This window comes from Anabrus simplex, chromosome 2 (assembly GCF_040414725.1).
Source record: "Anabrus simplex isolate iqAnaSimp1 chromosome 2, ASM4041472v1, whole genome shotgun sequence".
NCBI lineage: Eukaryota > Metazoa > Arthropoda > Insecta > Orthoptera > Tettigoniidae > Anabrus > Anabrus simplex.
Genome location: NC_090266.1, coordinates 411,833,761 through 411,857,033, shown reverse-complemented (window position 1 = coordinate 411,857,033; position 23,273 = coordinate 411,833,761). Strand labels below are relative to the sequence as shown.

General features: G+C 40.3%; 1 protein-coding gene across 2 annotated transcripts in view; it reads right to left on the bottom strand.

The window, feature by feature from the left end:
- Positions 1 to 23,273, bottom strand: part of alph (alphabet) — a 201,651-nt gene that overhangs the window by 140,165 nt on the left and 38,213 nt on the right. For both annotated transcript variants that reach the window (XM_067139131.2, XM_067139132.2), the window contains exon 2: positions 14,417 to 15,259. In XM_067139131.2, coding sequence (XP_066995232.1) covers positions 14,417 to 15,229 — 813 coding nt within the window. In that variant the 5' untranslated portion in view covers positions 15,230 to 15,259. The remainder of the gene's footprint in view (positions 1 to 14,416; positions 15,260 to 23,273) is intronic.

Genomic DNA, 23,273 nt, shown 5'->3' with positions numbered 1-23,273 from the left:
GTTCTGTCACCATGCCCGGCCCTCGCGATGTTCTCCATCTTAACTATTTGCGCAAGGAGGAGTTGATCTATGAATTGACTATTAGAAATGTACAATCTGGAGGCACGGTTGCAGTAGACACAAACAAGCTTAGAGAGTCCCTAGATTTGCCCATTTCCATCCCCAATTTGGGAGAGAAAGAAATTGACGACTCTCTTTCCACGATCACGGAGAATATTACTGGGCTAGCTTCTGTAGTTAGTTTTTTTGATGAAAATGATCCTTCTCCTAATCAAATTAAGCGTGTGCAAGCTAGGCTGTTTCATTTTTCCAATAGAGTTAACGATCTGTTGTCTCTAAAGTTGAATGACGTTCAGAAGAAGGAAGCTAGTACGCTGCTCGAAAATATGTCTGAATTATCTAGCAAGGTCACTCAATTGTTAACAGGGGAGGTTCCTCCCAAAAGCGATCTACCCACCACAGTGAATGTAGGTAGCGAGGAAGAGCCTCATAAGGGAGAAGTCAATAGGATAACCGTTGCTGCTCAAACTATCTCTGCCCCATTGGACAACGAATCTGAACGCCGTGCATCGTTGAGTAACATCCGTTCTGAATTAACTTCCTTGCCATTGAAACCTTTACCTACTATGTCACCCGGGTTTAGCAGCTTGCCTCATCCATTGGCAATGTTGCTCAGAGGTATCTCTAAATTTTCGGTTAATACCACCAGTGACGTAATTTCATTTTTAAGATTTCTAGTTGAATTTCAGGATCATGCCCTTGTGTTTTCTCTTTCGCCATGTCAAATTTTGCAAATTATCTATCCGTATGCTATTGGTATTCTCTCAGATAAAATAGTAAGAGCCATTGCCGAGCAATCATCTATTGAGGATTTCCATGCCCATTTGCTAGCTAACTTCATCCCGGCTAGGGCCAGGTCTTCCCTTATTCAGAAGTACTATTACCGTGTACAACGCTTGGATGAAAACTTGGCTGATTTCATACAGGACATTAAGTTTTATACTAGGGTGTTTGCTCTGCACTTCCCTGAGGACCAGATTGTACAAGCCATTGTAGAAGGCATTTCACCATCTTATAGGTCATATTTGTGTTTCGCGGCGTGCCCGCAAACTTTCTCTGAACTTGAAGCGTTGGCCGTCTCAGCGGAAGGAGTTAGGTACGCCGATTCTTTGCGTGTGGCAAAAGAACCCCCTCCTTCGTTTAGTAATACTCGGCCTCCACCTCGCCGACCAGTCACACCCCGTAAATGTTGTGCTTGCGGGTCGTCTGACTATCTTCGCAATAAATGTCCATTGGTCAAAACTAGTAGGGCAAATAATGGAGCTGGTTCAGCACAAGGCTGTTTTAAATGTGGGGCTTTCTCACATATTGCCAAGAATTGTCCCAATTCAAATAGCACCCCCTCCTGCTCAACTTCTGGTGCAAATTCCACCTATGCCAATAATAAAAAGTGACTAGTGGCTTCGGCTGAGTCGACTAATCCATCTTCCCGAGACTCAGCCCCTGGTAAACAGGTTGTAAATTCAGGGAACGAGCAATTTTCAAATTCATCTTTTGAAGGTCCCAAAGAGTGTCTTAGGATTGCGGCGGATACCCCCGCACTGGTCCCCTTTCTTAAAATTGAGTTAAATAACGAGCCTATAACAGCTCTCTTAGATTCAGGTAGTGTTTGTTCTATTATTTCGGCTGATTGGTATTCAAAATTGAAATCTGTTTGTAAGCTTCCTAACTATTGTTTGTCGGCAATCCAATATGTTTCGGCTAATTCATCCCCATTAGAAATTCTAGGTTCCTTATTGGTCAAAATTCGTATTTTTAAATTCACTTGGAAAGTTAAATTGTTTGTGGCCAAGCACTTGTCTTGCCCCATTATATTGGGAGCGGACTTTATTTCTCACACTGGTCTTGTGCTCGATCTTCAGAGTAGGTCTTGCACTTTCAAATTTGCCTCTAATTGTAATATCCCTCTATTAAAGTGTAATTCTGCATAATGTTCTTCTATTTCGCCTACCCAGGATGAGATGTTGTTAGACCTTAGACATCTACCTGAGGAGCAGGCTGATAGTATTCGCAAATTGTGTCAGTCGTTTCCCGAGGTGTTCTCTGATACTCTTGGTGTTACTGACCTGATCGAATACAAAATTGAGGTCACGGATTCGATTCCTGTCCGTTTTCCACCGTATAGGCTATCTCCACCTAAAATGAAGGCTCTAAAAGAAATCATCGATCAGATGTTGAAGGATGGTATTATTAGGCCCTCTAAGTCGGCGTATTCTTCGCCTATTTTTCTAGTTCCGAAACCCCAAGGAGGCTTCAGGCCTGTAATTGATTATAGGGCTCTCAAACGGAAGGTGGTGTTGCAATCTGTGCCCCTTCCTGACCTTCATTCTTGTTTTTCATGGTTTCGTAAGGCCAAGTTCTTTACTATCTTGGACTTGAATCAGGCCTATAATCAAATTCCCCTTGCCGAAGAGTCTAAACATCTTACAGCGTTTGCCACGGACTGGAATTTATACGAATACAACCGCGTGCCTTTCGGGCTCCCCACGGGAGCAGCTGTACTCACTAGGCTACTAGATAGGGTTTTCTCCGACATCAAGTTTGAGTACTTATATCACTACTTGGATGATGTCGTCGTATTTTCAGAGACTTTTGAAGAACATCTAGATCATCTGCGAGAAGTTCTCGATCGCCTTCGTAAGGCTGGGTTAACTGTTAAGTTGTCCAAGGTTGCCTTTGCTAAGCCCTCTATGTCATTCCTAGGGCATATTGTGTCACCTGATGGTGTAGCAGTCGATCATTCTAGAACACAGGCCATCCGTGATTTTAAACCTCCCAAGGACATTAAAGGTATCGCCAGGTTCATTGGTATGGTGAATTTCTTCAGGAAGTTTATTCCTAACTTCGCTAATAGAGCGGCGCCCTTAAACCTTCTTCGTAGGAAAGGCATCAAATTCGAGTGGGGACCTTCTCAACAAGCCGCTTTTGAAGACCTTAAATTAGCTCTTTGTAATGCCCCTGTACTTGCTATGCCTGATTTCTCGAAGAAATTCATTGTCCAAACCGACGCATCGTCGTCAGCAGTAGCTGCGGTCCTTCTTCAAGAGACTGAACTAGGGAGGCGACCCATCGCCTATGCGTCTAGGACATTGTCGGCTCAAGAAGCCAAGTATTCCATCTATGAGCTCGAAGGTTTGGCAGTCTTATTCGCCTTAGAGAAGTTCCGTCTTTATCTAGAACATGTCAAATTCGACCTGGAGACAGATAATCAAGCCCTAAGCTGGGTCTTAGATAGGCCGCGTCGTACTGGTCGTATAGCCCGCTGGGCCATTCGTATTTCTTCCTTCCAGTTTGATGTTAGACATATCAGAGGTACCGAAAATGTTGTTGCTGATGGACTCAGCCGTATGTTTTCTAACGACGTCGAGACCCATGAACCGGTCGACAGTTCATCACCTTCCGAGTCCATACTATCTGAGGTTAACGCCATCCTAACAGATGCTCCCATGCTCTTTAGGGATATCGAGAAATACCAACGTGAAGATCCGACGCTGGCTCCGATAATGGAAACCCTTTCTTCTGGGGAACATGTTGTCCCTTATGTTCTGAGGAATGGTGTTCTATGTTGCCCTTCGAGGCATGATAAGATGATGAAAGTTGTTGTTCCAGCGGTTCTTGTACCTATGATCTTCAAGTATTATCATGAGACCCCATTAGGAGGGCATCTTGGTATCTTTAAAACTCGTGAAAAGATTCGTGAAATGTTCATCTGGAAAGGTATGGACGGTGAAATCCGTGAACTAGTAAAGGCTTGTAAATCCTGTTTGCTTAGTAAACCGACCATGTCCACGAAGGTAGGCCTCTTGTCTTCTCAGCAAGCGTCGCGCCCCATGGAACGCCTGTATATTGATTATGTAGGACCCTTCCCCCAGTCAAAGGGTAATGCTAACAAGTTCATCTTTGTATGCGTAGATGGTTTTACCAGATTTTCTTGGTTATTTCCGACTAAGCTGGCTACCGCTCAGTCCACCATTACTTGCCTAAATGCTATTTTTGCTTCTTTTGGTCCGTGCCAATATATTGTGTCTGATAATGCTAAGGCGTTCACATCAAATCTTTTTCGTAAATTCTGTTTTGACTTATCCATCTCTCATGTAACTACTTCTGCTTATTACCCTCAACCATCTCTGGCTGAACGGGTTAATCGTAATCTCAGGTCCGCACTTATTGCCTATCATCATGAAGATCATTCTAGGTGGGACACGTCCCTGCATTGGTTAGCTTTTGCTTTGAATTCGGCGGTTCATGAATCTCATAAATTCACTCCAGCTTCCTTGATGTTCAAGTTTGTTCCCAACACGCCGCTCTCTAACCTCTGGTCTCTGAGTGACATTCTACCCGAGACAATAGATCCGGATAACATTAAAGATCTTTGGAAGAAGGCTAAAGCCAATCTTAAGGTATCTCATGAAAAGGTTAGGGAAAGGTATGATCGTGGACGGAGACCCACCACTTTGAAGGTAGGTGACCAGGTGATGGTCAAGAACTTTGCTCCCGCGGGCAAGCTTGCCCCCAGATTTCATGGGCCATGCATTATTCTTGATTTCCTTACGCCGGTTACCTTATTGTTAATCTAGCCACCGAGAGGATATTTAGAGTTCACCTGTCCCAGGTGAAACCAGTGTAAATTTTGTGTCAACTTGCTTCATATAATTTGATAGGAATATGAAGGTTATATTTTTTTTTAGTTTCCCCCTCTTAAGGCATTCTGCTCCTTCTATAATATTTTGTTTTATATGTAAGCATTTGTGTGAAACCTCCCCCGATTTGTTAAACTGCCATCCTGTCCTTGCCTCGGCCATTACCACGCTCCCGTCTCCTGCTCCAATACACACTGTGGCTAAATTATATTAAATGCCATGGACATCTGCACGCCGCTGACCCCTCAACCTCTTCACCAAGCCTGTGCCCTCAAAAAGATGATGGTCCAACACAATTCTGCCGCCTAGCTTTAATGTTTCAGTGCCCCCGCAGCCGCGCGGCGCCGTGCAGCAACTGGGGCAGAGGACGGGCCCCCTCTTCTCCAGCGAGGACGTAAGGTGCACGGCGAGCCGGAGCTCTCCTCCCGGCCAAGGCTGAGGCGCGGCGCACGACCTGCTACTTGCCCGCAGCCTGTATATGTTCACCGCGGGCGCGGCGTGTTTCAACACCTCTGCTCCCCTCATAGTGCGGGCGAGCGGTATCTCAGGGTACTTGAGGGGTCCGAGCGGCCTCCTTTGGACGCAAGCTGCAACGGCCGGTCTGGCCATCCAACTTCATTAACATCAACCACATGAACAGTTACTATAAGCAATGACTACACTTGGGAATTCAACAGCAATATTTGGTGGACATTGCAAAATTTTTCATCAATTTTAAGTATTAAAAGTCTATCTTCGGAATTCTACTTCTACAAACTTAAAGACTATACTTCACCTGCAACAACAAAATTTTGAAACTGAATCAAACCAAATTAAGAAAATCTTATAAATTTTTTTTGGCAATTAATCTCCATATCTACATCAAAACTTGGACCTTGTTTTCAAACATTTCATGTGTCACCCCGGGAGGAACTTTTGGGGGGGGGAGGTCTGTACCGGGCGGTACACCTCCACTCCGCTAATTTAAAATGTGCGCCTGTTGAAACTCCTCTGTTGGAGGAAGTCTGAACTTTATCTACGCTACTAATTCTCTACTTTCTCTGAAGATGTCACCACATGGAAAACTTTGAGTTTTTGAACTGTGTCATTTTTGATGTGTTTTTGTTTCGCTTGAAGTAAGAAGTGTGAACTTTCTCTTCTAGAGGACACTACTGAAGATCAACAATAGTGCAACCTAGGGCGGAGTCGAAGAACTATTTTGTTGGAGAAATTTTTATTTCAAATGTTTGTTCTTTGCTAAATTTCCTTCTGTTATTGTTTAAGTTGGCTGTATACCCCTCTTTTTCCCCTTGTTTTAGATTTATCCAATCCCGAATTTCTTTGAGTTATTTCCGACCAATCCGATGTATCTTCCCCCAACTTGGATATGTTTCGGTACCCTAGCCAATAAAGAATTTGCGGGAGGGTGTTTTCATTCCCCTAACGCCTCGAAACTTCTGCGAGAGGATATAAACTGCTGATTTTTGGGTCTCCGGGCCACTTCTGTTCCATCTTTCAGTGTGTAAAGTACATAGCAGGGGGCGGGTAGCGCCTCTTTCTTCTCCGGCTGTTCAACACCAGGTAATGGCCTCTTAATAACTTCTTTTCTTGCTAGGTTGGCAGTTTAACTCTCGGAGCGGGTTCGAAGCGTTTCCACCATGTAACCTTTTCCTAAAATGTAACCAATCTTTTCATCTATTCTCTTTTAAGCTGCATATTGGGATAGAGAGTGCTAACCCTCTCGAGCTCCCACTCACATTGTTTTGAGGTGAACTTATTTTCTCAACCTATTCTTCGTTAATGTAAAACCAATTGCTCTTTTCTAAAGTCACCTCTGTAGTATGGGATTAGCCCTTGCATTAGTGGCCTAGAGCCAGATTAGGTTTTAAAAACAAGTGTATTAGGAGTGCAAGATCGCCTCCTCTCAAATTGTTATTTTAGAGGTCATGTAATTGCCCCTTTTCATTTAATAGACCTCAGTAGGTTGGGTATTTTACCCCTGTGTCTATGTCCAGTGAGGACAACTTGAAGGTGGAGTTTGGTGTGGCCTGGGAGAGGCTTAAATTTGAGAGCGAGTGGCTCTTTTGAAAATTGAGTGTTGTATGCCTCGAGGAGGCTTTTCAGTGTAATTTGGAGCAAGGGCTCCTAGGCATGAATGGGGTTTTCTGCCCCTCTGTTGAAACTTGTGTTTGGGGTAAAACTGAGCTGATTGCCCAAGCAGTGTAAAGTCAGGGCGCTAAGCCCAAATCCTGTAAATATTGTAACTCCCCTTTTGATTTGCTACTTTGTACCTGCCATGCTTGTTATTTCTTTGTTTTTGAAAAGAAAATATAACCTTGTTAAATTTTACATTAACTGTGATTCCGTAGTTTGAGACCCGTTCACGCCCGCACCTTCTTTCACCTCTACCTACCACTAAAACTCGGTAACAATAATAATAATAATAATAATAATAATAATAATAATAATAATAATAATAATAATAATAATAATAATAATAATAATCGTATGGCCTCAGCAGCCATTTCAATTTGATGTCATCTAGCTGTCTGCCCATCAATTTCAATGTTCTGTTTTACTTTAGGCCTACTAGATGGCAGACAGAGTAAACCGAAACTCTCTTGGGCGTCTATGGCAGAGATTTAATGAATTTTGTTGAGTAAACATCAGATGCGCCACCAGAGAGATCTTTTACATGCAGACATCGTACGACAGTGTCAAATGGAATTTTTTCCACCTTTCAAAAATCAGACTACCTCTGCCAGGTTTGAACCCGCTATCTTTGGATCTGGAGGCCAACACTACCAGTTATCTACAGACACAGCTTAATGGCATGTGGCCTCCAGAGGCCTGGTGCAGGTCTTTTGATTTGACTCCCGTAGGCGACCTGCACGTCGTGATGAGGATGAGGTGATGAAGACGGCACATACACCCAGTCTCCACGCCAGGGGAAATTAATTATGGTTAAAATTCCCGACCCTGCCGGAAATCGAACCTGGGACCCCTGTGACCAAACGCCAGCACGCTAACCATTTAGCCATGGAGCCGGATGATGAATCCACAATACAAAGGAGGAAAGCACTTGACAAACTGGTGCTGATACCGAATACATTTGATGGATTTGTGCAGAGATGTTTGAATAACTACAGCGTAGGAGAATATGTGACACTGGCAAAATGTTAAGCTTCTTTTCGAGGAAAGTGTTCTTTCAGGCAATATATGCCAAACAAGCTGGCAAAATACGGTTTGAAGGTGTTTGCTGTAGTAAATGCCAGAATGTTTTATACACACAATATTGAAGTTTATTGTGGAAATCAACTGAAGGTAGGCTACTTTTCATTTGGATAATACACCAAGTGCTGCTGTAAAGAGGATGACTTTACCAATTCCAGGCTCTGGACGCAACTTGATGATGCACAATTGGTTCTCGCCTGTGCCCGTTGCAAATGAGTTGTCTACTCAAAACAATTTGATGGTTGTAGCGACATAGAAGAAAAACAAAAAAGAATTAATTTAGAAACTGTGAACACTAGACTAGCCAATGGTCGTGTCTTATGCTCCTAAGATATATCAGAATGTCATCCTCTTGCCGACAATGAACGATTCTGATGAAATTGAAGTATCCTGAGACCTAAAAGAACTTGTGACTTTCTATAACCTTATCAAAGGTGGAGTGCATATCGTTGATGGCATAAAGTCTGAATACTCAGTTGCAAGAATCAGTAGCACACACTGCGCGAATTTCGACAGAAGTAACAGTTGACAGTTTACCAACTAGTTTGAGATTTTGATTCAATACTATACAATAAAACTTTCACCAAAGGAACAATTACACATGTATTACAATTAAATAGAAGTACACATGATTATACGAAATGCCATTTAATATTTGACCACAAACTAAGAAAGTAACAGATACTAGATAGAACTACACAGACATATTGGCTGTGAGACTGCCATACTGACGAATGCACATGGCAAGCGGTGAATCATACCTCATCGTCCATGACTTTGGAAAAAATAGACCCCTGCTACCCTTCCTCACAGCATACGCTCGAAGCATGATTACTATCTGATGGTACAAACATGCACGAAGCCCCGTAGTGGAGGGGTTAACTACTACTGAGCTACTGGAAGAAAAGGAAGCCTTGTCACAATAGTGTAGTCACCAGGGGATGAAGTGAACACTTTTGTAGCGACTAACGTAGTGAATTACCTTCCCCTCTCACTCACGCTGCTACACTTGGACTTGTCGACATACAAAACTCACTCACTGCACAAGGTTTTCTGCCATTGGATAGTTATCGCGCTTCTACACATTGCACAAATGGTAACAGAATTATACCTGAAAAAGAAACTAATTAATTTATTACTCTTCTTTCTCTTTTCTTTTTCAGGTAGTTTATAAATTTATTTATTCAAAATTAGTTTCAGCAGACTGAAGAACTTAACAGATATAAAAAAAATTTAAAAGGACATTTGAAAGGCAGAAGAAAGTTCACTTGGTACTCTATCTTATGATAGCGTGTGTAAGACCTCTGATAACGATCTGGTGTTTTACCCCAGAAAAGTAATTAAAATTCAGCAAAAGTCATCCAATAAAACTCTGGTTTCTCCATCATCAGAATGTCAACACTGATAAGTAGGCAGCCTAAATGGCATTAAAAATCAGAATGTCTGCACATAAAAGCGGAGGCTATACGATTTTATATAGATGGTGAGAGATCGATTTGGCTATATTTGATGAGAAGAAGAGAGAGAATGATAGGACACATCTTAAGACACCCAGGACTTGTTCAGTTGGTTTTTGAAGGAAGTGTAGGTGGTAAGAACGGTAGGGGTAGACCAAGATATGTGACAAGCAGATTAGAGCAGATGTAGGATGCAATAGTTACGTAGAAATTTTAGCACAGGATAGGGTGGCATGGAAGGCTGCATCAAACTAGTCTATGGACTGATGACTCAAACAACAACATAGAACCATGATTTACAGCATGAGGAAGCGAATCCTGAAGAATGAAATACCCTACTGCGTAATGTGGTGGTGTTGGCTCAATGCCATACTGTTTAGTGTTTGTCAGCTGGGCCAGGTCTATCATGATGTATTATGTTACATTCAATCCTTGTATTTCAAAATATTAAGGAACCAGCAGCCCATTAAATTGTTTAGTAATGATTTGAAAACGTAATAGTGCATTATAGAAGTGTTCGGTATTCTTTATAACATGTCTCAATTTTGTAAATTAGTGAACACCGAGCTTGATAGCTGCAGTCGCTTAAGTGCGGCCAGTATACAGTATTCGGGAGATAGTGGGTTCGAACCCCACTGTCGGTAGCCCTGAAGATGGTTTTCCGTGGTTTCCCATTTTCACACCAGGCAAATGCTGGGGCTGTACCTTAATTAAGGCCATGGCCGCTTCCTTCACAGTCCTAGCCCTTTCCTCTCCCATCATTGCCATAAGACCGATCTGTGTCAGTGCGACGTAAAGCCAATAGCAAAAGAAGTGAACCTTCACCTCTACCTTCTCCATTTATAAAAAATAGCACTTTGGCCTGCAATGGTTTTCAGCCTTTATGCAACTGTGAATTTGATGGAGCTGTCACAAAGTCCATAGTAAGATCTAAGGAAGTACCTATCAAAATGGTACTGAAATTTATTTTTTTAACATTTCCAAAGACAGATCAATATCTTTTTTACACTATGAAGTGCTTTAATATGAGCTTGTTTTTCTGAAGTACTTCTATTTAAGTACTACTATTTAAATACAACTGATACAAGAGAGATATGAGGGCGAATCGAAAAGTAAGTTACACTAGCTCGCCGCAAGAGAATGCTGTGTGCCATGACCGTGGCCAATGTGGAACAAGTTACAGTAACTGCTGACATGTCTGATAGGAAGGTTGGTGTGGTATCCCGTCGTGTTGTGTCTGCAGAGGGGCCTAGGCTCAATGGTGCATCAACTGGATGTTCACTCTAAATTGGAGGTGCGTGCACTGATCAGATTCCTATGGGCTAACCGGCTCAATTGCACAGACATTCATCATGAAATCACTGCTGTATATGGTGACTGTGCAATTTCTTGCACAGGAATCTTAAAGTGGTGTAAGCAATTTGACGCAGGACGCACGGATGAATATCGTAAAGGCAGGTCTGCAACGTCCAGTACCGTTGCAAATGTTGAACGTGTGGTTGGGATCATTTGAGAGAATCGGCGCATAACACTGCAGGAAATTGCCAGCATGCTGAACAATTTGTACGACAGTGTGTCCTCCATTGTTCACCAACACCTTGGATTTCATAAACCATGTCAAAGATGGGTCTCACGTCTGCTCACCGATGTTCACAAGGGACAAAGTATCCGATCTTCACTCGCATTTTTGCAAAGGTATTCTGAAAGGTAATGGCAACAGTGTTCTTCAACATGGAGGGTGCAGTGCACGTGGAATTTATGCCGAAAGGCAGGACAATCAACTCAGCTTCGTATTGTCAAATGATGAACCGGTTGCTTAAGACAATTAAAGAAATGCAGTGGGGAAAACAGAGCGCTGATGTGATTCTGTTGCATGATAACGCAACACACCTCACATGGCCCACCAAACATCCGAACTGCAGCAGCGATTCTAATGGGAGGTATGGTAACATCCCCCATACCGTGCAGACTTTAAGCGCCGAGTGATCATGGGTTCGGTAAGCTCAAAAAGGATCTCGGTTGACGACGATTCCGAAACGATAAGGAGGTGACAGCAGCTGTCTCCAGGTGGTTACAAAGCGCTGGAGGTGATTTCCACGCATCCGGAATCGAAAAGTTGGTTGACTGTTCCGAGAAATGATTACAGTCTCTTGAGGACTATGTGGAAAAGTGAACTTAGCAGGTGTATGCACAAGTTTTTTGTGGTCAAGAAGACACGTCATTTACAGGGGAAATTAATTTTTTGTTTATTCATAATACTGGCCATCAGCTTCTACACACTTCGCCCATCTTTCAGGTAAGTTATGAATACCATGCCAGAAAAACTGGTTGTCTTTTGCGGGAAGCCATTCATTGAGCCATTTTCCAACTTCCCTGAAATTGCTGAAGTGCTGCTCTGCGAGCGTGTGCCCCACTGATGCGAAGAGGTGATAGATAGCGCTAGGTCGGGGAAGTACAGCGGGTGCGGAAAGATTTCCCATCCAAGCTATTTCAAGGTGTCTCACTGGTTTTGCTGTGTGAGACGGCACACTGTCATGTAACAAAATCACTCTGCCATGTCTTCTGACCCATTTGGGTCGTCTTTCGATCAAAGCGTGATTTAAATTATTTGAAACCGGTACCATAAATAAATGAGGTTGTAATTTTAACCAACAACACATCTTGAATTGAAAAGGTGGATCTTGTACAATCTAACTTATTGTTTTGTAATCTCTATTCAACAAAGACAGACTGTCAGCCTGAATTTTCATCACAGTGATTTCGTCGTTTTTGAATTGTTGCCAAACTAAAATGTTTTTAGACTAAGAGGTGCGCAACCTCACTATTAGCACTTATTGTTTACTTTCCGTCTGTATCATTTTTTTTCTTTTCTCTTAGGTTTAGCACACTTTTTGGATTCAATTATGTTTTATATTAACCCTTTTTTCACGGAATTTGTCTCAGCGAGTTATTTATTGCTCCATCTAGTGATGTAAATATTGTATATTGTTATTGTTTTTATTTCCGTCATGTCTTGATTTTCTTTTGTTTCTTCATTATGTTTTTATCACATTTTTAACTTGTATTATGTAGATTACTTTAAGCCCCCTTATTTCACAGATGATGACTCAAACGATCCGAAACATGTTTGAATTTTATTGCTCCATCTAATGATGGAATTATGTTTGGTATTGAATTAGGGGGATACATGTAATTTTTCCTTTGTAAAGTTTCTGTCAAATCACGCAGAAACCATCATGATGCAATTTTTCACACACCCAGGCATTCCTTCAGAATGTGAAGCACAATTGCATGTGCTAATCTGGTGTCTATAGTCAGCACACGAATAACATGGCGTTGATCAGTGTCCAGTAACGTGGCAAGAGCATGCACTTCTTTATTGACACTTGGACAACCTGGCTGACACATGTCTCTCATTTTGATGTCCCTCATTGAAGACTTTTACCCACTGTGCCACTGTTCTGTAAGGCAAGCAGATTCCTCGCAAGCCTCTTGAAGACCTTGATGACACTGTCGTGCTGTACGACCTCTAGCACCTTCCATCTTTTATCTAACTCTGTTGTTTCTGCTTCGAAAACATTGTGACCCTACCTTAGACTGCCAGCTAAAATGAGGCTCATTTCCTCTCGCCAGTTTGCATGCGCATGATGTGGGAATGAAGAGTCCATGTGCTCTGAGGTAAGGTAGGTATGTAACTAACATGTGCTATCAGTGACATTATGTTCCGTTGCATGGTGTCTCTACAGCAGTGTTGCCACTACTAAATTTCCAAACTTTATATAATATTCTAAACCCACTATTACAGTAAGAGACACAATATAAATAATAATAATAATAATAATAATAATTTTATAACCCACTAACTAATTTTATAGTTTTCAGAAACTCTGAGGTGCCAAAAATTATATCTCTCATTCTATTACGGGCTGCAAAATCTACCAGCAAGAGGGTGGCAAGTCCAAGCACCTGTAAACACCTCAAGACTGAGCCAGGATCCAACCTACCAACTCAAGATTCAGAAAACCAGCACTCTACCATCCAAGCCACTTAGCCCAGCAAAGGAAGTTAAATCAAAATAGCATGATTTGATATTGATTTTGCCACTATACTGGATGGGTAATGTAAGATATGAATAAGCAAAATAATTTTGCACATCTGTCTCATAACGTTTTGTTAAAATCTCTCCACAAAACAACTAATCAACTCTGGATCTTGAGAACCCATGTTAAAAACTTGGTACTCCGTAACATTTCTTAAGAGTGAAACTGAGAAGTAACATAAGGAAGTAAATATAGGGTAACACACATGTTTGCAAATTCATTTATGTGGGCTATCAAAACTTCATTTATGTCACAAAATACATGCATATTCAAGGATCCTGAACTGAACTGTAAGCTGTAAACTAAATAACTATCTAAAAACTGAGAAAACATCTTGACTGCAAGGTTTATGACAAATTTTAAACGCATAGGACAGAGGGAAAATAGTAATCTTTAGGTACCATATACTGTGCTCTAGTACTGTGATTCACTGCTGCAGTAAACTCACCTCTAATGTTCACCTGGTCTATACACATTTATAAAACTACAAATATCGCAGGAAAGGGAAGCAAAGACAGTTAGCTCCATTAACCCAGTATGTGGACTGATGACCCCAAGAACAACAACTTCAAGAGCATTTTGTTGTCCGAACCATGTATCCAAACATTTGCTACGTCTATTCATTAAAACTGAGGCCAATAAATGATTGTAATATTCTCCAAACAATAAGTTAAAAAAAACAAGTAGCTGAAAACTATTTCTTTCCCCATTAAAATAACAAAAATGAAGAAATGTCTCCAGATAGAAACTCCTCTATTAAACCTTGAAAACATTGTGTTTCAGAATAAACAAGGCACTATGGATATAGTATCCTACAATAAATAAAATCCTTAGGAGAATTTTCACCTTAAAGGAAAAAAAGTGCATGCAAACAAACTTTAGGGACATCCAAGGAAAGAAAAGTGGCTTAATTTACTACCTGTCAGCGTGTATAGGCCATCCCTACCTTATAAAGACAAGTGTCAATAACTTGATTGGCGACGTTTTCGAGGTCACTTGTAAGAGCTAACCGTGAACGAACAAAGTCACACAGATCTTCATTGGACATTACATCCCACACACCATCACAAGCCAGCACCAAGAATTCATCCTTTGCCTCATCTCTATCCATTACTGATACTTCAGGCTCAGGAGAAACAAGTTGCTCACACTGCCCTCGCCCCTCAACATTCTTGTACTCGTAATCTCCCAGAGCTCTAGAGACTGCCAAAGAACCATTAACACGCTGAATCATGACACTTCCCCCGGCACGTAGAATTCGTTCTTTTTCCCCAGGCAAGACAGGTTTGTGATCTCGTGTAGCAAACACAGGCTGTCCAGCACGACAAAGGACAGCCCGCGAGTCTCCACAATTGGCTACAAATACTTGCTTAGGTGAGATAAGAGCACAAACAGCAGTTGAACCTGATTTATCTTCACCACTTGCCAATTCAGGCAGCTCTCTCATTCTATCATCAAGATGAAGGAATCCAGAACGAATGCCTTTTATGATGTCATCATGTCTGAATTCTTCTGTCTGAACAATGCAATCCAGTAGATGATCAGCACAATGAGCTGATACACGGGCACCTGCATGGCCATCAAATACAGCAAAGAATGACCAGTCTGGTAACTCTTTGCCCAATCCAGTTACAGCACAATGTGCATCTTCCATTTCCACTCTCCATCCCTGCATACTTGCCACACCATATCGGAGGCCATTCCCACAGCCATGTTCATTATGTTTCTCTGTTTTTGGCTTGTCAAGAAATGCTCCCATTCTGTTACTTCACCTACCAAGCCATCGCATCTGAAAAGACAATATACAAAAAATAAAAAAGATGAAAATTCAAAATCATCAAAAATTAAATAATGCCTCTAATTTATGATGTTAACAGGCTTAAAAAATGAAAATTTCAAAACAGAAGGTTTCAAATCATGGATTCAATAATATTAGGTACAACTCTAGATGAGTAATGCATATTAACTCTTTAGGATGACAGGACTTTCACTGCACTGTTACAAAAGGAGAATAGCACAGAACGTTGCATCAGTCATAAAATATAACGTAGTTCAAAAAAGAATGAGTGCACAATATTATATGTTCCTTGCATTTAATATTTTATCAGACTTAACTTTATTATTAAAATATTATTCACGTCCTATGTAGATACAAACCCTGTGGACACCCACAAACGTATCAACAGGTTCAATTGTTTCTGAGAAAAGTGTACCTGCAAGGAACTTGCACAATACCATGCATTCATTTCAGTGAGCGACTGTACATTACCATGATTTTGAACAAAGTTTGCAGTTTGTTAATCATCATTTAGTCAAAACAAATTTGTATTTAAATTACTGATCTATGATCAATTTGTCCAGCTCCATGGCTAAATGGTTAGCGTGCTGGCCTTTGGTTCAAGGGGCCCCAGGTTCGATTCCCGGCTGGGTCGGGAATTTTAACCGTAATTGGTTATTTCCACTGGCCCGGGGACTGGGTGTGTGTGTGTGTCGTCCTTAAAAACAGAAAATACAACAAAATTAAGAGAGAATTAGAAAAAAAAAAAGAAAAAATAAGGTTTGGGTGTTTAGGAAATATTTTCTTTTTTTTTCCTATCTTCTGTTTTGAATATTTGTTGGAATAAAGGAGGATTTGGACACCTTTGAGAACATTCAGCCTTATTTTATAGGGCATATAAATGCATATTACACCTGTTTTTGTTTTGGCCATATTTCTGTCATTTTAGTTTTTAAGATCATGTTTCATTTTACACAGAAAAATGTACTGTACTTTGAATGTGATATCCAACATTGCTAGTGTAATGTGTTTGTGGTATTGTGACTAAACTTGAAGCTTGGGACTTAAAGCTGAATAGCTGATGCTTATTGTATCTCGTCTTGAGTATTTCAAGGCTTCATAGTTGTATTAACAGTGATAGAGCTGACTTAAGGATATCTAAAGCATGTGTAGGTAAATTAAGAAATTGTATTGAGGAGTTTGGGGAGAAATGCTTCTCCACCAAAGGAAAAATCCTCTTCTACAAAGTGTGTGAAGCTGAAGTGCTATAAAGCGTTTTTTAATAGTCCAGCAGCATAGTGACATTGCTAGACACAAAAATCCTGAGTTGAGTGGGGAACAAAAGGTTGGTTTTCCTTCTTTCAATATCCATTTTCTATATTTTACTACAATTAAATATCTTGTGCCCACAACAACTGTTGGTGCATTGTTAATCTTGATAACTAATACAATTTTCATTGGTTTGCAGAAGCAGTGATGTGGCCTCTTGTCACCTTTCTGTATGACTGAAGTATCATCTTCTGGACTGACCACAGATTAATGATTGACAATGAATTTATGACAGACTAGTGGAATTAAGTTAAACGAAGTAGTAAGGAAATTAATTCAAGTAGTGCAATAAGATTATATAATAAATTGTTTCTTTAATATAAAAGAACTAGTGGCAAAAAATATTTGTTGGAAGTACATATGTTTGGTCATATTTTCCAATTTTTGGGTCACATTTAGCTGTTTTCAGGAGCATATTTGCCTGTGGTTCTTAGGCCCTAAACATCCAAACCCTAACGATCACAATGTTTCATAGCCATATCAAAACAGCCAAGGACATAGCATACATAAGTCCAGCTCCATGGCTAAATGGTTAGTGTGCAGGCCTTTGGTCACAGGGGTCCCGGGTTCGATTCCTGGCAGGGTTGGGAATTTTAACCATCATTGGTTAATTTCTCTGGCAAGGGAACTGGGTGTATGTTTCGTCTTCATCATCATTTCATCCTCATCATGATGTGCAGGTCACCTATGGGCGTCAAATCGAAAGACCTGCACCTGGCGAGCCGAACATGTGCTCAGACACTCCCAGCACTAAAAGCCACATGCCATTTCATAGCATACATAATCAATGTAAGCTTGACAGATACACTAAATCAATTACTGAAGCCTTCTCTAATGATATATCTTAATAAAATAATTGTTATAATTTAAAATACCAGGCGAGTTGGCATGCGGTTAGGGGCACGCAGCTGTGAGCTTGCATCAGGGAGATAGTGGGTTCGAACCCCACTGTCGGCAGCCCTGAAGATGGTTTTCTCATTTTCACACCAGGCAAATGGTGGGCCTGCACCCTGATTAAGGCCACTGCCGCTTCCTTCCCACTCCTATCCCACGGTCACCATAAGACTTATCTGTGTTGGTGCGACGTAAAAGCAAATTGTAAATATTTTAGAATGTGACCACTGGATAACAGAACAGACTTAGTACATCTTCTTATCTTTGTTACACACTTCCTTGTCTTTAGTTAGAAGAGTTGTACACTGGTGACTGTCTTCTCAATGCGGAACATAGCAATCCTTAGTAGCAATGGATGTACCAGATTTTACATGTTCATACTATTTATTCAAGTATGATTCTATAAAATATTTCCTCTAATTTAAAGTTATTATACGTAATATATCACTTTTCACTTAATGGTTATTACGGAAGGGACAGCTGTTTGGACACCACAATACTGGTATGTGTAACTCTGAAGTTTTTCTGTGAACTTTGAAGGTAAAAACATTATTTCCTTGCAGCAAATTAAATTTCAAAACATCCTTTTCATGATTATACAAGAAGTTTTAAAGTTTAAATACTGTAAACAATAAAATTAAATATTAAGTAGCATGTTACAGACGTGACGTTACGGATGGGACAAAAGGCTCAATATCATGGGAATTCATTTATACACAAGCCTATATTAAATTAAGCACTTTGTTAACATAAGTTCTATAAAGTATCACTGTACAACGTATTTATATGACATATTGTTCAAAATTGTGAAGAACAGTTCTGGAATTTTCTTTGCGAACTTATAGAAAATACTATGTCCTATTGGTTTTATGTCTGGTTCTGGTAATAATCCTAACACTTCTGAAAATTCAACTACATATTTCTTTGCTGTGTCTGTTTTGAAAAGAATGTCTTTGGAAATGCCACTGCAAAACTTGTTTCATGTAGTAAACTTCAAAACTGCCATCTTCAATACCTCCTTGACTTACAACCACAAATCTGTGTTTTGTCTGCTTTTTGTTTTCACTCACATGTTCCATAATTAAGTATTGTCCTCCTTTAATATTCTTCTTTGATATCTTGGCCAGGTCAGTTCATGGTTTCCGGTGGAGTCAGTGTCTGCATATTTCAGATCCTGGTTGAATTGCCCAAGATTCTATATCATTTCTATGATTCACTATCACCCCCTCTTGCCAAATTTGGTGTAAATGAAGTTCTGATGTTACAGTTCTTCCAGTTACAATACTGCTTTGGTACAGACAAGAAGCCCGGATTTTGGAATGGCACTGACAGTTTTCCATTTTTCTTGTAAGAAGCTGTACTCCTTTACTTTTTCACTTTTTACTAAAATTAAGCGAATCCCCTTGACAGCATCACTGCCTATCTTGTAAAATTCTTCAAATGATGTAACAATTGCTTGTGTTGCTTTGATATTTTCCCAACACCATCCTCTTAATGGTCCCTCCTATGCCATCCACAGCACCTTTTCTATTAGAGGGGGCAAAGAAACACCACTCACCATCAATACTGAAGTTATTAGTTAGGTAACAGAGATTACCTAATGTATATTTATTCTTGAATTGGCTTGCAGCGCCATCAGAAAAAAATGTTATGTTCCCAATATTATGTCTTTCCCTTAAGTCATTAATTATGGTTTTAAGAAAAACCCAAACACATTTATTATGGCTTAGATCATCACAATTGTGTAACATTCCTTTGATCCACCTTCAACCATGCTACACATGTAAATATAGTTACTTGTAAACTGTTCCAATGTGCAGCCTGGATTTCATCTTGTGCTACACAAAAATAGTTCTCTGGCAATCAGTTTGAATTACAGCTTCTTGTGAATGAATGTCTTCTGCTGTTCAAAATAATTTCCTTGAATGGTTTTCATAAAACAGTGTAACTTGAATTTTGGTGCTACCTTATCAGGGATATTAACAGCCTCCTCGACTGAGACATCAATAGTGCTAAGTACAAGTCGCACACAAATTTCAGTCTAGTATTTCCAGGAAAGAGTGGCTGTTAGATCACATTCCTTTGGTAATGTACTGATTACGCTATTCATGCTACAATACTGCACATACATTGTTCATTACTTAAGTTGCAACAAAGTTTCATCATGAGGTTTTTGCAGTCTTTGGGAAGTTCTCGATATGCTTTGCCAATGCTTCAACAGTATAACTGAAGTTTGCATGTTGTTTGTGGCAGACACACACATTGGGCAGCATATCAGAGGAAAGCAGGATATTTTTTAGTCTCAAATCACAGAATTAGCTTTTTTTAATGTCAGTGTCTGGATTTTCACCTACAAAAAAGGAATAGGCTTCTCTTACTGCAATTATCAAGTGTCTTTTCTGAACTTTCTTTCTCTCACCTGTACTCTGGTCTTTGATGGTTCTGTAATATCGCCTACCTGGTGCCTGACAACTGACATCTTGTGCATAAAATGTCCATACTTTTTCTTTACTTTCTTGGGTTAGAAATTTAGCTGCAATTTTAAGCGCTTTTTTGACCAACTGTGATGATTCAGATGCCATTGTTTTATAGACAAGCTTTCATACAACTGCAAGTTTTTTTACTTGGACTCTTTGGAGGAACACTTACACTCTCAGATGCCTTTCCAAGAGACTGTTTGCATTTAATGTACCCAAATGCAAACCATCAACAGCAGGTGTCATGGGTGATTGTCATACTTTTCTTTTTCAACCTCTGAACTCTTTTCCTCTCTCTCCTGCCGTCGCTTTATAATTATTTCCATCCTACCTGAAGCTGTAGAACTGTTTGATCTTAGATGCTCTCTTGCCTTAGTCCTTTCTTTTTCATTCTGCATCTGCCTCTTAATGTATTTTCAAATGTTCCTTGTCTTGCTTTAATTTTTCTCTATACTTCTTCACCCTTAGCCCGGTTTTTTCTCTCATTGACTGCTCCTTATCCATCTTCCATGCAGATTAGTGGCTCCAAAATAATATAAAGGTAAAAGAAGAAAATCAGAGCCAGTAAGCCTACCACCAATTTTTTAACATCATATTACTGGAGTGTATGCGTAAACAAACTGTCCTTCACTCCACTGCCTAATTGTTCGAAAAATCAATAAACGTGCAGCTGACCAAATAATTAATAGAAATCTGTATTATTCTAAGATATGGAAATGTGTGCCCTTGATTATACAAAACTCAAAGAATTAGAAAATCATCACTCAAACATTGAATATTAAGCTTTTCTTCAGATATAGGCCTAAATGAAGATTTAGTGAAAAAAATTTAGTTCACATATTAATATTCTCGAGTCAGTCTTGCCTAAGCCACCGACAAAGGAGGTCGCATTGAGAGGTGAGTCCCGGGAGGGGGAGTGGAGTTCGAGAGTGTGGAGTGCTGGAAGGTCGCCGAGAAGTGGGCCGACAATGATTGGTATAGAGCAGTACAGAGCGACGATAGGAAGATGGCAGAGGAAAATGAAGAAAGAAGAAAAGAAGCCAGGTGGGTGCAAAATGGATATGGAGAGGAAAGGAGAACTATTGTTATCGGCAGCAGTGATTATAATTTTACTATGTATTGGGGGAGTCGAGTTGAACCCAGGCCCGTCATCAAGTGGAAATGAGGAAAGAGAAGATATGGACACAATCAAAAGAGCTGTAAGAGAGGTGTTGACGGAAGTTTGCCCTTTCGGGCAAATAAAAGAGATGATTGAAGAACAGACCAGTAAGATTGAAAAAATGGAAGTCTGGATAAGAGGAAAAACGGACGACATAGCAGCACAGGTGAGAAATAACACCGAGGAAGTGGTAGCATTAAGGGAAAATGTAGGACGACTTGAAGAGGAGAATTTAAAGCTGAAAGTAGAAGTGGAAGCGAATACTTTATATAGAAGGAAGAAATGCTTGTTTATTTATGGAGTGCCCGAGGAGACAAGTGAAGTCAAAGTAATTACAACTTATAAAGTAGTGGACCTAATACAGGGGAAAATGAAAATAAATTTTAGTGAAGTGGATATTGACGATGTGCAGAGAGTGGGGAGAACTAGAGGCAATAGGCCTATAAATGTTCAATTGTTTTCAACGTTGATGGCGGATATTGTGTTAGCAAATGCGGGAAATGTCCAGAGGGATAAAATACGGATAAAGAGACACGTGGGAAGTGACGCGATCAGAAATGAGAGGCTACTCAGAAAACACAAGATAATGGCTGTAAAACAGGGGCTGAAGGCAACTATCAGAGGTCAAAATCTAGTGGTGTCAGACAGAAACTGGAAGAGAATCTGGTCCGTGGATAGATTGATGGATTTAGAATCGAAGTTAAAACAAGAGGGAGAAAAGGAGAGTAGTGCAATAAACTGTAGGCAAGTGAGGCGAAATACAAATAACAGTGTGCTGAAGATGGACTTAGAGATGAAGTCACAGCGGGCTGAAGAAAAAGGGAGCAGTGCAGCGATTAGTGGAGAGGATAGGCAAAACAACGGCAAGGAAAGAGCAGTGGACGGACAGTGCAGTGGAGAGGCTGAAGAACAAATGGGTGATGGGGCAAGGAGAGTGAGCAACAAGAAGCTGAGAGAGCTGAGTGTAGTGGTGTAGTAAGGCAAGATCAGGGTAAAAAAGTAAGGTCAGAGTTAACCCGTGAGAGTTTCGAGCGGAATCAGAGTTTGAGCGGAGGGAGAAATAGAAACTTGACGGACATGTGGAGAGTTACGAAAAGTAATGAGGGTATTGTAACAAGAAGCAAAAAACAATAATATAGCGAGTAAGTAAGTAATTAAGGGCATGATTGTAGAAGAGGTAAGAGATGGAGGTGGTGTTAGTGGAGCTGAAAGTTATGATGGTATTTATTTGTGGAGGCTGAAATGTTGTGATGGAGAAGTGGTATATAAGTTATGATATGTTATAGGGTTGAAATGTGGTGTTAGAGAAGTGGTGGTATAAGATGGTGGATGGCAGAAGGTGAGTGTAATATTGAGGGCTTGGTATTTATGATTGTGTTATGATTAATTTAGGAGGTGTTATATCGTTGGAATGTGGTGTGGGAGAAGTGGTGATATAAGTGGAGGTGGTATATGATGTGGAGTTGGTGTTGTATTGCAGAAATGTGGTGTTGGAAGTATTGAAGGCTTAGTATTTATGATTATGTGTTATGATTAATTTATGAGGTGTTATATCGTTGGAATGTGATGTGGGAGAAGTGGTGATATAAGATAGTGGAAGGCAGAAGGTGAGTGCAATTGTCGGAGAAGTAGAAGTGGTATATATAGAAAGGAGGTGTTGGAAACGTGGATATGAGGTGATGTACGGTTTGGTATTGAGATGGTTTATTTACGGCTAAATTCGTGGGAGTTTGGAGGTGGTATTATTGTATTGGTGTCTGGTATGAGTAAATTTTGGTTTGTTTGTATGGAGAGGACGAAGAAATGTGATGTTGGAGAGGTGTTGGTATATGCGTGATTGGTATTTGTTATTCATTGCCGAAATTTTTGGAGATGGAGAGGTAATTTTATTATGGAGTGTTATGGCGGAATGAAATGAAATGAAGCAATGTTAACGCGGATTGGTAAAAGTTGTGGTATGATGGATTGGAATGCAATGACGGAATATTGTTGTTATTATTTAGCCTTCTACTATAGGAGGTGGAATCCGAAAGATTGAATGCAATATTAGTGTTATGGCTGGTTTGGTATGCAATCGTGTAATGTTGCTGTTGTAGCTTATTTTGGAGTAGGTCAGGGAACAATAAAGATGATGAAAATGCTGAAGCAAGAAGGTTGCGTGATGAGT